Here is a 17952-nt window from a genome sequence, read left to right as displayed (position 1 = left end):
ACACACATTGTACACACCATCTTACATCACACGGCCACTAGACTGATACATAACTTCTATAATAGTATATCATAGATGTTCTTTAACGAGCTCTCATCCGGAAATATTAGTTCTATGCAGCTCAGAGATAAAGCTATATCATTCTGACACGTCTTCAGAGAAGCTCCCCTGTATGAAGTGATAAATGCTGTCGTACTCTTTGTTAAAGTGATGAATTTGTCTGCGTACCCTTTTTAAAGTTAGCTTTTATACAAATATATTTGGCTGATATTAGCATTTGCATACATCTCAGAAACAAATGTTCTGCCTGTAGTTTCTGTCTCTATAACATAGTGCTATGTTACTTTGTGCCTTGGCGAGAGAGTTTCTGCACTCATCATACCATTTACTGCTCAATGTATAGAGCTGCAAGGATTAATCCATCAATTGCAAACTATTAAATTGATCCCCAACTAATGTAGTACTCATTTAATCTTCTTGAGTAATTTGTTAAGGGAAAAAAAGTCAAAATTCTGTGATTCCAGCTTCTTAAATGGGAATATTTTCTGGTTTCTTCACTCCTCTATGAGAGTACACAGAATATCGTTGGCTTGTGGAGAAATCAAGACATTTAAGGATATCATATTTGGCTTTGGGAAACACTGATTGACATTTTCTACCGTTTTCTTACATTTTATAGATCAAACAACTGTCGATTAATCAATAAAATAACTGACAGATTAATCAACAATAAAAATAATCTTTAGTTACAGCTCCATCCATGTCGAAATTCTGTAAATGGTCACACATCAGCACATGTCACACCAAGTGCACATACCTAAGGACTGTGGTACAAAATGAAAAAGAAAATGCCAAATTTAGGCAAGTGTATACGTACAAAAATATTTATGTTCCCTATAGGGAAAGCTGCTCTCTAAATATTTTCATTACAACTTAGAAATTATGTGATTCCCAGAGTCTACCAGTGCCATTTAAAACTCAGAAATAGGAAAAAACTATAGAGCTGTAGCAGGAACATAACGTCTCAGAACACTGTCTCTTTTTGCAGGAGTCACTGAGGAAGGTAACAAGCAGGAGCAAGTTATGAGGCGTAGGATCGGCCTAGCTGCCAGCTGACTGAAATAACAACACCCTGCTACTCTAAACTTCCCAGAAGATTCCCCTATGCTCAAGATGTAAATGGCAATGTCAATGTAAATATCATTTCAGTGATAGCACTTGTAAAATCTTTCCAGCAGACACAAAATTATATATCCATAGGGTTTCTTTAGCTAGTTAAGAGTACAGTTCAAAAATAAAATGCAGTGCACACCTTTTGTCTGAATTGGAACAAGATGTCACTCAGCTTGTGGTATTCTAAACGCCAAAAAATACATTTGAAAAACTCAACATCAATGTCTCTTTCCACGAATCATGACCCGGTTCTGTTTCCGTCTGCACTGTGATTTGGTTGGTGGGTGTAGATCTGTAGAAAGGAAATAGTTCCCACATGAAACTGCTCACAAGGTCTGCGGATTGTTTTAAGTGGCATAATAACTGGGTGTGATCGGGTTCTGGAAAGAGACACTGTTAAGTTTCTCAAATGAAGGGAGACATCTTTGCGGTCGATATTGCCAACACTCAACAACTCTCACCAAAACAATCATGACTGATATATGGCACTACAGTTAACAGGAATAAATGTGTATTTTTGATATTGGGGTGGAGTGTTACTTTAAGGGGAAGCAGAATGTAAACAATAAATCTGGGAGATGATTCAACAATATCAGTTAATATAAAACCTTTATGCAATAAATCAGCATTTTGGGAAGTACACTTATTTGCATAGACTTTGCTGAGAAGATTAACACCACTCTCATGCCTCTGCATCTCAGCCTCTGCAGGACTGAGTCATGATCTGTTAGGTGACCGATAACAAGGAAAACAAGTGTGTATATTTTGTTAAAAAAAAAAAAAAAAAAAAAAGTCAGTCAACATCACAATAGGATTTTTCAGTCAAAGTTGAATCAACAAAAATATGATGGGTTAATTTGCAGTGCCTGACCCATGGACTCCGATAGAACTCTCACTGTCGCCACGACCGTACCTTCTTTTATATTTTCCTTGGAGTCTTGTCATTGTAGTTAAGTTGCCAAGCAACCAGCAGAGACTACAGGAAGATCTTAATTTTTGATCTTATGAGGTGCTGGCAAGCAGAATTTGTTACCTTTGGACAGAGTAGGGCTGTACAAGACTCAGAATTATTCCAGTTGAAAAAGATTTCACTTTTCAATGCAAATATTTGATTATTCTTTTTTGTTATTGTTGTTTTCTCCCCCTGTATAAAGTTTTAAAGTGGCATTCACGTAAAATAGTGAACAAGCTAAGTGCCCTAATGACAGGTAGGAACTGTGCAACAATATTTTTTGCCGAGACTTGACATAAAACAAAAGTCTGTCTTCCTCTGTGCTCCCTGCAGCAGCCTGTACCAAAGAGTAGCGTGAAAGTCAAGAGCGCTCACTCTGCAGCAAAATCTGGGGCCCCTAACGTCCCCAGAAATACACTGCACAGCAAACTGAGCAGAACAAACAAACCAAAGCAAAAACAACCGCTCAACTTGAAGCAATCTCAGTTGACTGAGAGGTTCAAATCTCCGACTTTTAAAGGGCAGCGCCAGGCTAGCTGTGTCCCGGTTTCCAGTTTTTATGCTAAGCTAAGCTAGCTGGCTGCTGCATATCAAACAAACAGATGCAAGAGTGGTATCGATGTTCTCATCTAGCTCTCGACAACAAAGCGAATGAGCACATTTCCCAAAATGTTTTGCTTTAAGTTTCACATGGATGTGTTTATATGTGATTACTTTCACAGCATGGCACTCATCAACATATGGAGCCAATAGAAAGTTGATGCCGGTGGTTACTGTCAGCATATCTTTGATAAACATGACTTGTGCAAATGACTCTGCTTCCTCTTGATGCAAAAGCATTCAGGTGCTTTGCAAGTTTCACAAAACGAAGCAAATGTCAACATCATTAACATTCATGAATTCCAGCATTATGGATATTATCAGTAACACAGGTTAAATCCCATTCTTTTGACCCTGAGGCAGGTAGTGTGAATTCTTATCAGTCTCTGCTCAGGTAAAGCCTCAGCCTAGTCGCTGCCTTGGGCTGGTGTTTCTGCACCCTCCTCGGCGCTCTGCTCACTGGACTGCTGGCTGCTCTCCGGCTGCATGGCGCTCCTGATGGACTGCATGGCCTGAACCTGCTGGAGACGTACGTTCAGCTCAGCTTCGCAGGCCTGCAGCAGCTCAGACGTCCTCGTTCTGTCAAAGCCCAGCACCTGCTCCATGACTTCCACCCCTTTGGACACTACCATCTAAAGACACATGGAAGAGGTGTCATTTCAAAGACTGGAAATGTGAACATGTGAGACTTGATACTGACTTGTTGTTTTTAGACACACATGTACAAATTGATGCAATCCAATTAGGGATGCCATAGTGAGGAAATTTTTCCACTGGGTAATGAACTCATGACGAGACCAGTATTAGCGACTACATCGGACATTTTACAAGAAATATTATATTCACTGATTATGCTGAATTTCTGTAGACCGCCGTAATGAGTTTTGCCACTGCAAACCAAACATCATTAAAAGCATTTAACTGGCAAAAATCAAGTTGACTTTTATTATTAATCACTCACCAAGAGTGCAATGTCTTTGTCAGTGAGATTAGCACTACCGCTAATGTTCATCAAAAAAGCATCATCTAAACAAGACAGACATTTTTGGATTTTGACAGTGGATCAGTGAAATATTGCAGGAGCAGCTACAGTGAACTGTTAAATTAAGAGCTGCAGGCCACAGGCTGCACGCCCCCCAACTTCTTAGCGATGTAACCAACTCCTTTTCCCTTTCTAACATTATCAGGTTCTCTCTTAGCAGTGGGTTTTAATCTGAAATACTGCCAAATAGGTGCTTTTCCTTTTCACTTTGACATCAAATCCTCCGCCTCAGACTCAGACTCAGAAAACTTTATTGTCCCTTCAATTTACATGAGATGGAAAATCTTCTTTGGTACTGGCAAAAAGACAAACACCTCACACAAAACAGTGACAGACAGACAACTTCATAAACAGCAATATCAGTACTCTAAAATACACTGTACACACAACCTTAAAAGGTGTGGGTTAAAAGTAATTAAAAGCATTTATGTATTAAAAGCATATATGTGTGTCGTGTGAGCCAGGTAATGCAATTGATGTATGCTCGAACCCTCAGTAACATGGGTAATACTGACTACAGCAGCAAGCCTAAAGTCAATAAAATTCACAGAAATAGAATGAATAGAAATGACATTGAACTGTTTGCCCTGAGCATTTGACTAGTACAAAAGAAAATGGCCATTGTAAGTTGTGGTGACAACACACATCAGCGGGGCCATAAAGTGATTCACAATGACTAGTTTGAGAACTCAGTCGTGGAATATTCTTAAGCTTACTTTCCTTATTAAGCAGAGAAATAAAAAAACAAATACAAATTCAAGTTCCTGTCTTTCACCGAACTAAGGCTAATGTTCGCTTAACTGCCTTAACTCATCCTAAAACACACTTAATTCAAACTCAATACAAACAAAATAAAGCACAACTAAACCATCTAAGCTAGTCTTTTTAGTCATCTACTTAGTTAGTCCACTGTTGCAACAATCGCCAACTCTGGCTTGGTTGAAATAAATTCTAAATTCACTGAGTTGTGAAAACATGCTAATCTGTGCACGGTTTATCTGCGCTGTCTCTTTCTGCCTCTCACCTGTCCTTCAGAGGTAGCTACAGTACCATTACATCATGCTTCAACCAACATATGATCAATGGCAATAAAAAAACAAAATGAAACAGGCAAATAACAGTTACGGTAATACTTTCAAAGTAACAGAAAACCTCACTGAGTTTCCAACTTGCTGCAAGTTGGTTTGTTTATACAGTGGTTTATACAATTTCTAATGGCAACAATACACATAAAAATGGCCCCGCCCTGACGATCCTGCTACGTTGATTTGAATGGGAATGTCCGTTCTACTCTGACTCTATTTCTATGAATAAATCCTATCCTTTGTGAAGCTGATAATGTTCGGGTTTTGTTGACACTGTGACAGATAAGGGCTGAGGGTGTAGTTAGTGGTGTGGGTGTACTGGACTGAATTACACTAATGTTTTGCCCTCTCTGTGTTTGTTAATGAGGGTGGATAAAATCTTACAGTTGAATTTAAGACAAAGTAAATGCCTTTCAGATTATATAACAGAGTCACTAATAAAGTACGGGTGTGTTGTGTCAGGACTTGCCATTTGACGTAATTGCTTCATAATTCTTATAGCTGCTTTCTAGAGTTGACTGGGTAAGTTACAGCATGAACTGCAGAAGTTCTGAGGCACACTGGATCAGTGGTGTGAGTGATTACCTGCAGATCCTCAGTGGAGAGTCTGGTCTCGGGGCTCGTTTTGCCTTTCAGGACCATCAGTGTCCTGGGCATGAATCCAGACGCAGAGTCCACCTCCATCCCATCCACCTCCGCATCTCCAGCCCCTGACACATTAAAATGGATTCTCTTTCAGGATCATTTGTTGTATAAGGGTATAGTTACAAAAAATCACTGCAGGAGCTGGGATTATTCAGCAGCAACAACGGTTCCACCTAGTGGCCAAAAGGCACAAGCACAGCTCTTCTCTTATGAGCCAAAGCTGTTGTTTTAAGGACAATTCTTCCTGTTTGATTCATTTTGTTGTCATGACTTCATGCTTTGCCACTCTGCACATTCAAAAACTAGCAGATGTGAATGTCTTAAAATATTTATCTACTGAATCTAATTATTAGGTCTTAAGGAAATACATATATAGATATTTATCAAGAATCATTTTTAGATTTCTCAATCCCCCAGAAATTCTTACAGTGCTAGCTTTACATGTTGATTAAGGGAGAACTGCGCCTATTTTCAAAATTCATACACATTATTCCTTTGGTCTAAGACTGTCCAAAAACATTAGTAAACATGAACAGTGCTTAAACTAAAATGTGTGATGTCATCAGGTGTAAAGTCCAGAGCTGCTCTATGGACAATAAATTAGGAAAGATGTTCTAGGTGTCACTGAGAGCACCCAGGGGAATGTTCTGAGTATATGAGGACAATTTCTGTTTCTGAAGTGAGAACACTACACTAGAATAAAGTTCATTTGGGTATAAACAAAAGAAAACAAAAAATATTTGGGTCAATAAAATCAGACTCCCATTCATTGTCTATGGAGCAGCTCCAGACTTTACACTTACTGACATCACAAGTTTGAGACTTACTTCTCTGGTTTCATATTCACAAATATTGATTGAACTTTCCTCGGCCATGGAAATAACATACTGGAAGTCTTAATTAAGGTGGTGTTCTCCTTTAAAGGTTTTATCACCAGTGCCCCTGACCCTTGCCTACAGAACATGCAGCTTTGGGGCCATTACCCACCTGCAGGGCTACACACACAGTCATCGGTTAATATTGATTATTCTGCTGAAGGTTGAACTTGTACTTATTGATCACAGCTGTTCATTTGATTTTGATAAGTCAGAGGAGGATATATAAGCCTCTGGTATTTTTTTTATATTAATCTAACAGCGATTTAATATTACATACAGTACAGGCCAAAAGTTTGGACACACCTTCTCATTCAATGCGTTTTCTTTATTTTCATGACTATTTACATTGTAGATTCTCACTGAAGGCATCAAAACTATGAATGAACACATGTGGAGTTATGTACTTAACAAAAAAAGGTGAAATAACTGAAAACATGTTTTATATTCTAGTTTCTTCAAAATAGCCACCCTTTGCTCTGATTACTGCTTTGCACACTCTTGGCATTCCCTCCATGAGCTTCAAGAGGTAGTCACCTGAAATGGTTTCTACTTCACAGGTGTGCCTTATCAGGGTTAATTAGTGGAATTTCTTGCTTTATCAACGGGGTTGGGACCATCAGTTGTGTTGTGCAGAAGTCAGGTTAATACACAGCCGACAGCCCTATTGGACAACTGTTAAAATTCATATTATGGCAAGAACCAATCAGCTAACTAAAGAAAAACGAGTGGCCATCATTACTTTAAGAAATGAAGGTCAGTCAGTCCGGAAAATTGCAAAAACTTTAAATGTGTCCCCAAGTGGAGTCGCAAAAACCATCAAGCGCTACAACGAAACTGGCACACATGAGGACCGAGCCAGGAAAGGAAGACCAAGAGTCACCTCTGCTTCTGAGGATAAGTTCATCCGAGTCACCAGCCTCAGAAATGGCAAGTTAACAGCAGCTCAGATCAGAGACCAGATGAATGCCACACAGAGTTCTAGCAGCAGACCCATCTCTAGAACAACTGTTAAGAGGAGACTGCGCGAATCAGGCCTTCATGGTCAAATAGCTGCTAGGAAACCACTGCTAAGGAGAGGCAACAAGCAGAAGAGATTTGTTTGGGCCAAGAAACACAAGGAATGGACATTAGACCAGTGGAAATCTGTGCTTTGGTCTGATGAGTCCAAATTTGACATCTTTGGTTCCAACCGCCGTGTCTTTGTGAGACGCAGAAAAGGTGAATGGATGGATTCCACATGCCTGGTTCCCACTGTGAAGCATGGAGGAGGAGGTGTGATGGTATGGGGGTGTTTTGCTGGTGACACTGTTGGGGATTTATTCAAAATTGAAGGCACACTGAACCAGCATGGCTACCACAGCATCCTGCAGCGACATGCCATCCCATCCGGTTTGCGTTTAGTTGGACGATCATTTATTTTTCAACAGGACAATGACCCCAAACACACCTCCAGGCTGTGTAAGGGCTATTTGACCAAGAAGGAGAGTGATGGAGTGCTGCGGCAGATGACCTGGCCTCCACAGTCACCGGACCTGAACCCAATCGAGATGGTTTGGGGTGAGCTGGACCGCAGAGTGAAGGCAAAGGGGCCAACAAGTGCTAAACACCTCTGGGAACTCCTTCAAGACTGTTGGAAAACCATTTCAGGTGACTACCTCTTGAAGCTCATCAAGAGAATGCCAAGAGTGTGCAAAGCAGTAATCAGAGCAAAGGGTGGCTATTTTGAAGAAACTAGAATATAAAACATGTTTTCAGTTATTTCACCTTTTTTGTTAAGTACATAACTCCACATGTGTTCATTCATAGTTTAGATGCCTTCAGTGAGAATCTACAATGTAAATAGTCATGAAAATAAAGAAAACGCATTGAATGAGAAGGTGTGTCCAAACTTTTGGCCTGTACTGTACATTGACAAGTATTGTATTTCATGTCTCCATCTGCTGGTGGGCCATCACGATAAGAGTATGCATGTATAATGTGGTGTTAATTCCACTTCAGGAGAGACTTGATGATCACTAAAAATGAGTTGTTACATATCGGCATATTGGATATCGCCAAAAAATCCAATATCATGCATCCCTATTGTAATTTAATTTAAACTAAAAAAAATGCAAAAAGGATTAAAAGCAAATGACAGAGAAGAGATTATCACTGAAAAAGGCCATCAGAGCAAGACTCAGGGCCAGACACCAATGCCAGATATTACAGAGCATTTTTTATATGATCAACAGGCTTGTAGATAGGGCTACTTGAGACTTCATGTCAAAGACTATTGGCTCCTCAAGAGATGCTGTAATAGATTTTCAGAGGCAACTAGTATTGTTGTGCAATGCCCTCTTTCTTTAACCTGACTTAAATAAAAAAAAATTGACATAGTAAATATTGTGTTAGAAAGCCACAGTATAAACTATGAAAGCTCTTTAGAGGGTAAACCAAGAATTACACCACTAAACAATGATACAGCAGTACCTTCCTGGCTGGGCTGGCTTGGCTCCTCCTGTTTTCTGTCATCGTTCTCCGAAGCTTTGAGGTAGAGCTGGAGCAACTCCTTGGACTGCCTCTCTTCCTCTCGTCGGTCCAAAACCCTCTGCATGGTCTCCTGCAGGTCCTCGGCCTTCTTCTGTTGGAAGCCCAGGGCAGAGGCAAGCTCAGGGCTCGGGGCGTCCACTAAGGTCTGGAACACACAGTGACACACAGCAGTGAAACACTACAGCATGTCCATGTGGTGCCTCACACCAACAACAAATAAGGAAGCAAAATAAGGAGTAAACAAAAAGTAAAGCTAAAAGTAAAGTATATATTTTATTAAACATTACTCAAACAGGATTAAATAGTGCATTTGTTGGAGACTGTTTTTAGCTGCATATTAAGACACATTAGTGAGTAGTAATAAACAATATTGCCCATCTTACAAAAGGAACATATCACAAGATGTGACAGTGTGGTAAGCTTATGTGTTGTTGTTGTTTTTTTATAACAATGCAGGTCTGTGGTGTGACAACCCTCCCACTGTCTTGGAGGTTGTCTTGGTCAACCTCAGCACTCAACTGGCCGACACGTGAGGGTCATCAGTTGATCAGGCTCCCTGCAGCCCTTAAGCTACAAATGCTGGCCCATGTGCTCACTGTCTCACCCTTCCTACTGCTGGCATCCACCCTGCGTCATTAGGCTTGTTTGAGATGAGCTGCGGCTTGCCTTAATAGTCAACGAGAGTAACCGATTGCAATCAGAGGAGTCAGAAAGTGTGCCTCAAGTTAAACAGCTCTAAGTTAGCTTGAAGCAACTTGCAAAAGCGAAAGTAGCTGTAGAAGTACAATAGAAATCCCACTATTATTGTATGGAGTTGGGCATGATGAGCAGTCTGTGGCAGGATCAGTATGAATTTAAAAGTATGATACCATTTCCTGACTGATTGCTTCACTTTACAGATCGCTTGAATTGCGCAAAAAACATTTGACACTATTAGCTTGGGGTTTTTTTCGTAATAATTCAAAAACTACTTGAAGTGCAGAGATACAAAAAAAATAAATAAAATAAAATAAAAGCATAATAATAAAACTAAAATCAAGGATTTTCCAAACTGTGAAACTGAATGAGGCGCTTTTCAAAGTTTCAAGCTTGGAACGTCATTAGTCATGTGGTATTTGAGCTCTGACACAATGTATTGAAACATTGCACTTCACAGGAATGGAACAAGCTGCTGAGCTACGGTATCACTCGCCCATCTCTACGTAAATCTCATTCGTGGAATTCCTTTTTGAAACATTAAGTAGCCGTCCCGGATGCAAACCTGTTTGGTGGGGATAAATCTAGCCTAGTGACACATGAGGAGCAGCTGATTGCCATGTTGGTGACCAGTTTGGTTTGTAACCCTTGTGGTATGAGAATGCTGAAATGAGCTCCGGTGCTTTTTTATTAGTGTAGATGAAAGCGCCTCGAGTCCTTAGCGTTGTAGGTGAGATTTTGCTACAGCTCATGCTTTGCTGGGTTCGTGTGAGCTTTGTTGAATTGTTGTAGCTAAGTTTCTTCTTTGTGTTTGCGACCTGGGGTGATTAAGATGGCTACTGAGCCTTTACTTTAGAGAAAACTTTGGGCATGCCCTTTTGCTATGTACTTACTTTGTAATTCCAGCTTTGTCTAATTGATAGTTGGGAGTTTGTGAAAATGGAGCACTGTGAGTTTGTTCTGTCTCACTGCAGGCCATGTGTTTTGTTACGCACTTGTGATGAACTCTGATGCTCATTCTGGAGATCAACATCTTGATGTGTACTTTGGGTCAAGGGTTGAACCTCATTTCCTGCTGACCATACCCCTCATTGTTCTATAATCCTTGCTTTCCTGTGTTCTGGCAAGAACGAAGTCAGGTTGTATAAGGTACTTATCTATAGACAGCGTTTTAAAAATAGTAGATGCTGGTCGGCACACCCTGCAGTTTGGAGAACCAGGCAGGATTACCAATACCAAAGTTGAGCAATGTGGTGCTGTGGATGGGAGCAGCAGCAATTGTAGCATTTTAGCTACCTAGAAAAAGTCCCATCTAAAAAAATCAATATCTGTTTAAGTGAACAGTATATTCATAATATTTACACTGCTTTTACTAGTTTGTAGTTTGTGTCTTACTGTGGGACTTGTGGACACTAAGAACAATACAGAATATTACCAGCCATATCCTTTAACGGGACAAAGATTAAAAAGTTGTTGGTGGCAACTGAGGAAAGTGATTTTCAGGTCGTACTACTTCCTTATCATTTCCTTACTAGTGCATGCTGGGATATGCATTACAGCAAACACTGTTGGTGAAACAGAGGAATGATGCTGGTACCTGTAAGTCTTCCTCAGACATGAGGATGATGCTGGTAAGGTCCTGCTTCAGCTGCTGAGCCAGGTGCCACCAGGGCGATGCAGCAGTGGAGGCGTCCACTGCATCGGCCCCCAGAATCATAGAATCCCTGGCCATCCAGGCTGTGCCACCATCCACTAGAATGAAACAGTAAATTAGCACCAAAACACAATGACATGCATTTCATATAGAAATTTTAAGAATCCATCCAGAATGCAGACAAATCTCAGATAGAATTGAACATACTTACTCCTGCGAGCTGGAGACCATGTCTCTTTTTCATGCAACAGCATGAACTTTGTGTTTAGAGGTAAACACAAAAAGTAGGCCTGATCCTGTACTATTGTCCCATCATCCTCTAGAACCACTGTGACCCCCTCATCGGGGCTGAACCCAAGAAACTCACATCCTGCGAAAAGAACAGAGAAATTACAGACCTCACCGAGCTTATACAAATATACTGAAAAAAGAAGTTTGATACTCTTTAGCAATACAGCCAAAACAATCGAAAAACCAGTCCCCAAGTCCTATACAAACTAAATATTTGAGGCAGTATCAGCTTACACACCACCTGATCATTTGAGGATTCAAACAAACACCAGTGTCTTCTGTTCTTCTGAAAACAAGTCAATCCATCTTAGTTGTCACCTCTTCTTTCATCACAGCTGCTCCTATTTGTCACTGCTGTTGAGTGGCTGTGCTTCTAACACCCTCTGTCAGCCTAACCTTAGGCTTGCCTTTTAAAAGCATGCATATTCCATGTGAGTGATGAATACATATTTCTACATCTTTACTGTGAAACATCCCAGTGACACAAATTAACCCCTTTATGGTTTCAGTTTCACAACTAATTTGTATTTTTATTGTATTTTTCTACTGTATATGCTCTCTATGTAGAGACCATTTGATTCAGTACTGTGTAATACCTGTAACAACACGTTTGTTTGTATTGTAACTTTATGCAAAAGGTCAAAATGGTGCATGTATGAATGGGAGTTTTCCAAGAAACAGCATTCCAGGTTTTGTGTCCTCTCCAGTTACAGGACTGCAACAAGATTAAAATATGTATCTGTACACCCAACATGTAGATGGTTTCAACAAATAGACTGCACAATCTTGACACTGTCCTTTTTGTATTTTGGATATATGAGAGTCCTTGAGGTGTGCATTGATCCGGGCACCGCCTGCTGACTAGCATGCCAGGAATGAGCAGGACAGGAGGGAGGTCTTGCCTGACTTTTCATGTTTAGTCCCTGCGAGTTTGGACACGATGGAAATGTTGCTACACTCAGCTCGTTCCTGAGCATGACAGATAAGCAGCAGGGCTGCCTGGAGGAAGAGATTTTGTATTTGAATAGGGCCTTTCTGTCTAAATAAAGGATAATTAAAAAGCATACTGCCAACGGCGGCATTTAGAGTGCTGAAGATCACTGTACATCATAACACTAAGTACACAAAACGTAACGTTACAGCACCGTTGCCATTTGAGTACTGCAAACTAACGGCTAAATACAGTGTCACATTACTCTTAACTTTTACCATACATTTCTATTAAACTTGCCATAAAATTATAACATTGCGGTCACAATTCATATAACGTTATATTCAAAAGTTAAAGCGAACTCACCTTTTGTCTTCAGCTCATCTAAAGACGGAACTACCAACCCGTATGATTTCTGTCGTGTAAAATTACACACCTTACACGGTTTCCTGTCTGCCATTCTGGCGTTATGAACAGAAGTGTTATTTTCTTATTTCTTTTTAATAATTTAAGCTGTCAAATTCAGACAGCTACCTCTCGTCTTCAGCAGTTTCGAACACGGAACCGCCGCGGTGGCTTTTTCTTCTTCTACTCCCTCTTTTAGGTTGAACAGCAGCTTGTGTCCTCGGTATTACACTATTGCCATCTGCTGGATGTAGTTAACTCCTACAAGTGTCTGGTGTTAGTTCTTTTGCCCTCTGGCCATCATTGGTACCTGTTCTTGGTGTTCTTGTTTTGGGGTGCTGTTGCTTTTGGTGTTATTATAGTTGTCACACAGTGAATTTCCAAAATGATTAATAAATATCCATCTATCTATCTGGCTACTTATGTTGTGCCTGCCGAGATTTGCATCCCCCTGTTGTTTCAGCCAGTATGAGTGGTGTATGAACACTCACACTGTCCAACCAAAATAGCACAAAAAAATGTTCTGGTCTTACCTCTAGAGCCAGCATTCCTTATACTGGGAAACACTCCAGAGGGTATAGACACTAAAAAACAGACAAATCTGCTTGGGGCCACCAACTGTCCAACAATGTAGCCTAGGGAAAGATTGAAGAGTGTATATAAGATAAGATAAGAGATAAGATACACTTTTATTGATCCCACAATTGAGAAATTCCAGTGTTACAGCAGTCAAGGGGAAAGAGTCAGATTAAAGATTTCAAAATTTAAAAACGTAAAACAAACTAGGCATGCAAAAAGAGTACAAAAATACAAGAAACAGCAATAAATAATAATAATAATAATAATAATGAGCAGTATTTGATGGAAAGCATAACAGCTGGGAGCTTATCTATGTTTCCAGGGTTCTATGTTTCCCAGGTTCTATGTTCCCCACTTAGACAAAAAAGGTTCTATGTTCCAACTTAACGCTGATGTTTTCAACATTAAGTGGACACCAGTAATACTACAGTTGCCAAGACTGATTAAGGACACAGCTTCTCCATAACCCCAGTAGAGAAGAGGAAGTTGGTCGATACTGTCAACATGCATCTGAAACCATAAATACTGATGTGTTTCTGAATGTGTAGAAGTACATGTATAGTGGCGATACATTGACAAGTGATTGAGGTGTTGCCTCTGTATATAACATGGACATGATAGGTTGATGCAAAGCTTGCATTTGTTATGTGACACACCGTGTTTGTTTGTTCTCTGATGTACATACTGACTACATTTGATTGAATTTGAAAATAAAATTCAAGAGGGAAATAAAATTGTGGTAGCACTGCTTGATCCCAGGGGTGTAAATATAGAGAGGTCAGTCAGGGCGGTTGTTCTGGTTATTCAGGTTATTCAGATTGCCACCTTAGATATATGCCTGTGTTAGAAAAAAGAAAAAAAACTCGCATTAAAAAAAATTATGCCATTTGCAAGGCTATATGCCTTTGAAAAGACAAATCCATTCCCATCATGGTTTCCTTTTTTTTTGTAAAACAGTCAGTAGCAATCTATAACAAAATATGTTATAAAATATTTGCTTATTCTGCATAAACTATAAATGAGCTATAAAAATGGCGACTATTATTTCTGGGTAATATATATGTTGGTGTTGTCGAGTCTCCATTTGATCATGTGACGAGATGATAAGATTACACCGTAACTAGTTTAGGCACAAAAACAGTGACTACCATAGACAAGGCCCGTTATAATAGTGTGCACTGGGGCCCGTTCTAACTACCTGATGCCACCGCTTGATCTTCAAGTGACTGAAAAGGAACTTTAGAGGTGGATGCATTATTCGGCAACACTGCGTTTTTGTAGGCTGCCAGCAGAGAGTTGCATCCCTGTTATTTCAGCCAAGATGAATGTGAAATGTGGGACATTCCCATCGTCTAGCCAAAGACCAAAAATATAAGCTTGTAACACTGTTTGATGTCAAAGTGTCTGGAAATTACCTTAGAGGTGGATGCATCATTCTGCAAAACTGACTTGTGGGGAAGCAGTTCTCGGCAGGTGATAATCGGCTGAACTGATCAAATGCGATTATCAGCATATATTTTGGGCCATTTTGGCTCAGGAGTGAATTTCAAATATACATTTAATAACCACGTAAACTGAAATAACAGGCGATGCATTTCTCAGCAGCTAATCAGTTCCACCAAATAATTCAAAGACACTTCAAATCAAACTGTGACAGGAATCAAATGGTGTTATTAGTGCATACTTTATTTGACTGACATTGACAGAGTGAATCTTCCTACATTCATTTTTCCACACGTGAAAATCTCATGTTAGATTAACAGATTAAAACTGTCTGATGATTGAAAGCACAGTGGTATAGAACACCGAAGAGTTTGCATTACATTACAAACCATCATAGTAGCTGGTAGTCAAGTTTTCGCTGCAGGCTGTGTTGCAAGGTCCATGCAAATCTCAGGCAGGTACAACTCAGCATAACAGGTTTGGTTTAGTTTGTGCTCCCAACTCAAGTCAGTTAAGATGCAATACCACTATGGGTGCTAGATGTTGATCCAAAAACTTAAATACATTCACTTGTTGACTCTTTAACTACTCCCTACAGGTCTGTACAGAAAATTTCTAGAAACTTTACAAGTAAACCAACCGGTTTAGAGCATTTTAAAATAAAAATCTGAGATTGGGGTGCCATTTTAGGAAGCCAGACTTCACAGGAAAAGTGCACACACTATGACTTTTTCATGAACTTTTTTTTTAATGACATTTTTTAAGCATACTAACACTTTACAAAACTACAACAATCCACAGTGACCTAGTGTACATAACACCCATATTACATTCTAGTTTTCCACTTTTTAATGCATTTGAAAGTGATGAAAAAGAGACAGTGTTTGACATTGATTGTGCCTATCCACAACGGTCGAGCAATAGCTTCTGGTGGGGTACGGCAACACCACTCACACAAACCACACACAGAACTGCAGCAGACCTTAACAGGCTACCAGAACCAGTAGTAATAATAATGGCAGTTTGTTTATCTTATTTATAATTATGTTTACTTTATATTTGGGAGGACATATGAGTAGCAATACGTCCAACCCAATATATAAAAACTGCCTTTGACTCGCTATATAATAACCAACCAATGGTGAACAGTAAATGGAAATTTCTGACACTAATTTTGCTTCATCACTGATAGCTGTAGCACAACCCTAATTTCATATCTGTAAATTGCATTGCAGTGTAGCCTTCATGACATGGGCACTTATCTTTGTCCTTATTGTTGATTTTTAGGGCACTATTAGGCACACCTGCACACTCAGAATTCAGAAAATGGTGGACAGTAAATAGGGAGTGATTTTTGACTCATCCTCTGTCTCCAAAGGAGGCTTGACTTGAAATGTGTCTGTCAGTCTCTCTAGGGAAATATAATGACAGCATTTTCTTTCCACAAGAACATTATGGCCACAGTAGCTACTAGATAATTTAGCATCTTTTAATGTGTCACTCGGTGGCGGTCATGAAGATTAATGTGCCATTATTATTACAGCTCAAACAGGGATATATCAGTCATACTGGCTTGATTGACAGGATTGTCTTGGAGTCGTCAGACTGCAAGGCGAGGCTGGATTATCCAATGGACAAATGGAACAACTAATCCAGGGCCTCAGGATCTTAAGGCTCCCAGACCTCAATGGCCCAATGGTTCCAGTTCCATTGCTTTTTTCTGTTGTTTTGATTAATTACAAATTCAGTCATTAATTTTCTGTACCTGCATATTCTGTTGGGGGTTGCAGGAGGGTGGAGCCTATTCCAGCTGACATTGGGTGAGAGGCAGAGTACACCCTGGACAGGCCGCCAGATTATCACAGGGCTGACACATAGAGACAGACAGCCATCCATGCTCACATTTACCAATAACCCTAAAGTGCATGTCTTTAGATTGTCGGAGAACCTGGAGAAAACCAAGTTGACAGGAGGAGGGCGAACAGAAGCAGGGGCTCCCCCACCCGGGTTCAAATGCCAAGCTCTGGGTTCGAAGCAGGGACCCTTTTGATGTGAGGCAACATTAACCACAGATTTATGTTTGAAAATGCACCACAAAATATCTCCTGGTACAAAAAGCATCTTAAAGGTCCAGTGTACAGGATGTAGCGACATCTAGTGGTGAGATTGCAGAACTGAAACTTCTCTCGTTTTTTTTTTTTTTTTTTTTTACATTTTTTTATATACTTTATTAATCCCCCAGGGGAAATTAAATTTTTTCACTCTGTTGTCAATTACAATTACACACAGGTCCGAACACAAGCATGCACAAACAGGACCTATACATGCACTAAGTGGAGAGATGTCAGAGTGGGGCTGCCCATGACAGGTGCTCCGAGCGGTTGGGGGGTTCGGTGCCTTGCTCAAGGGCACTGCGGCAGTGCCCAGGAGGTGAACTGGCACCTCTCCAGCTACTAGTCCACAACTTGAACAGGCGACCCTCCGGTTCCCAACCCAAGTCCCTATGGACTGAGCTACTGCCCCCTCCTTTTCCAAGGAGAACTACAGTGGTTGATGCGAAAACACTAAAACAGGGAGAGGACCCACTCTGTATGTAGATTTAAACCGCTTATTATCAGGTTATGAAAACACAACATGTCTTTTTTTAGCCAATTATACACTAATGTAAACATAGTTATGAAGATTGTAGGCTATCATGTCAGCCAAAAGATGCCCCTGAATCCTAAATACAGGGGCCCTGTGCCCAAATATAGCCTAGTTTTACTTTTATTCTATTAATTACACATGGCCAATGAAGCTGATCGTGTTTCTGATCAATTTTTATTATTATATTATTATTATTATATGTAATAGTAGTATATTAGTAGTAGTAGTGGTAGTAGTAGTTTTAAGACTTTTATTAATTTGGGTGATATTGTGATTGTTGTAAAAATCTAATTAAACTTTCGTGTAAACTTTTCCTGTAAACTTAATGAGTAAAATCGTCTTTCTTTGATAAATATATGTAATATATGGCTTGTTGATATCCTTCAGGAAAAGCAGTCGAGTG

At 40.0% G+C, this 17952-nt stretch overlaps 1 protein-coding gene across 1 annotated transcript; it reads right to left on the bottom strand.

The window, feature by feature from the left end:
- Positions 1–1765: 1765 nt before the first annotated feature.
- On the bottom strand, positions 1766–13054 carry dffa (DNA fragmentation factor, alpha polypeptide). The gene is made up of 6 exons (XM_033628057.2): positions 12843–13054; positions 11466–11624; positions 11198–11352; positions 8845–9049; positions 5438–5562; positions 1766–3357 (listed from the first exon to the last, which is right to left on the bottom strand). Exons 1-6 carry the CDS (start codon positions 12934–12936, stop codon positions 3133–3135), a joined length of 963 nt encoding a protein of 320 aa, XP_033483948.1. The 5' UTR covers positions 12937–13054; the 3' UTR covers positions 1766–3132.
- Positions 13055–17952: the final 4898 nt, after the last annotated feature.

Source organism: Epinephelus lanceolatus, chromosome 8 (assembly GCF_041903045.1).
Source record: "Epinephelus lanceolatus isolate andai-2023 chromosome 8, ASM4190304v1, whole genome shotgun sequence".
Taxonomy (NCBI): Eukaryota; Metazoa; Chordata; class Actinopteri; order Perciformes; family Serranidae; genus Epinephelus; species Epinephelus lanceolatus.
Note: the sequence above shows the minus strand (reverse complement) of the source record. Positions and strands in the feature narration are given on the sequence as shown.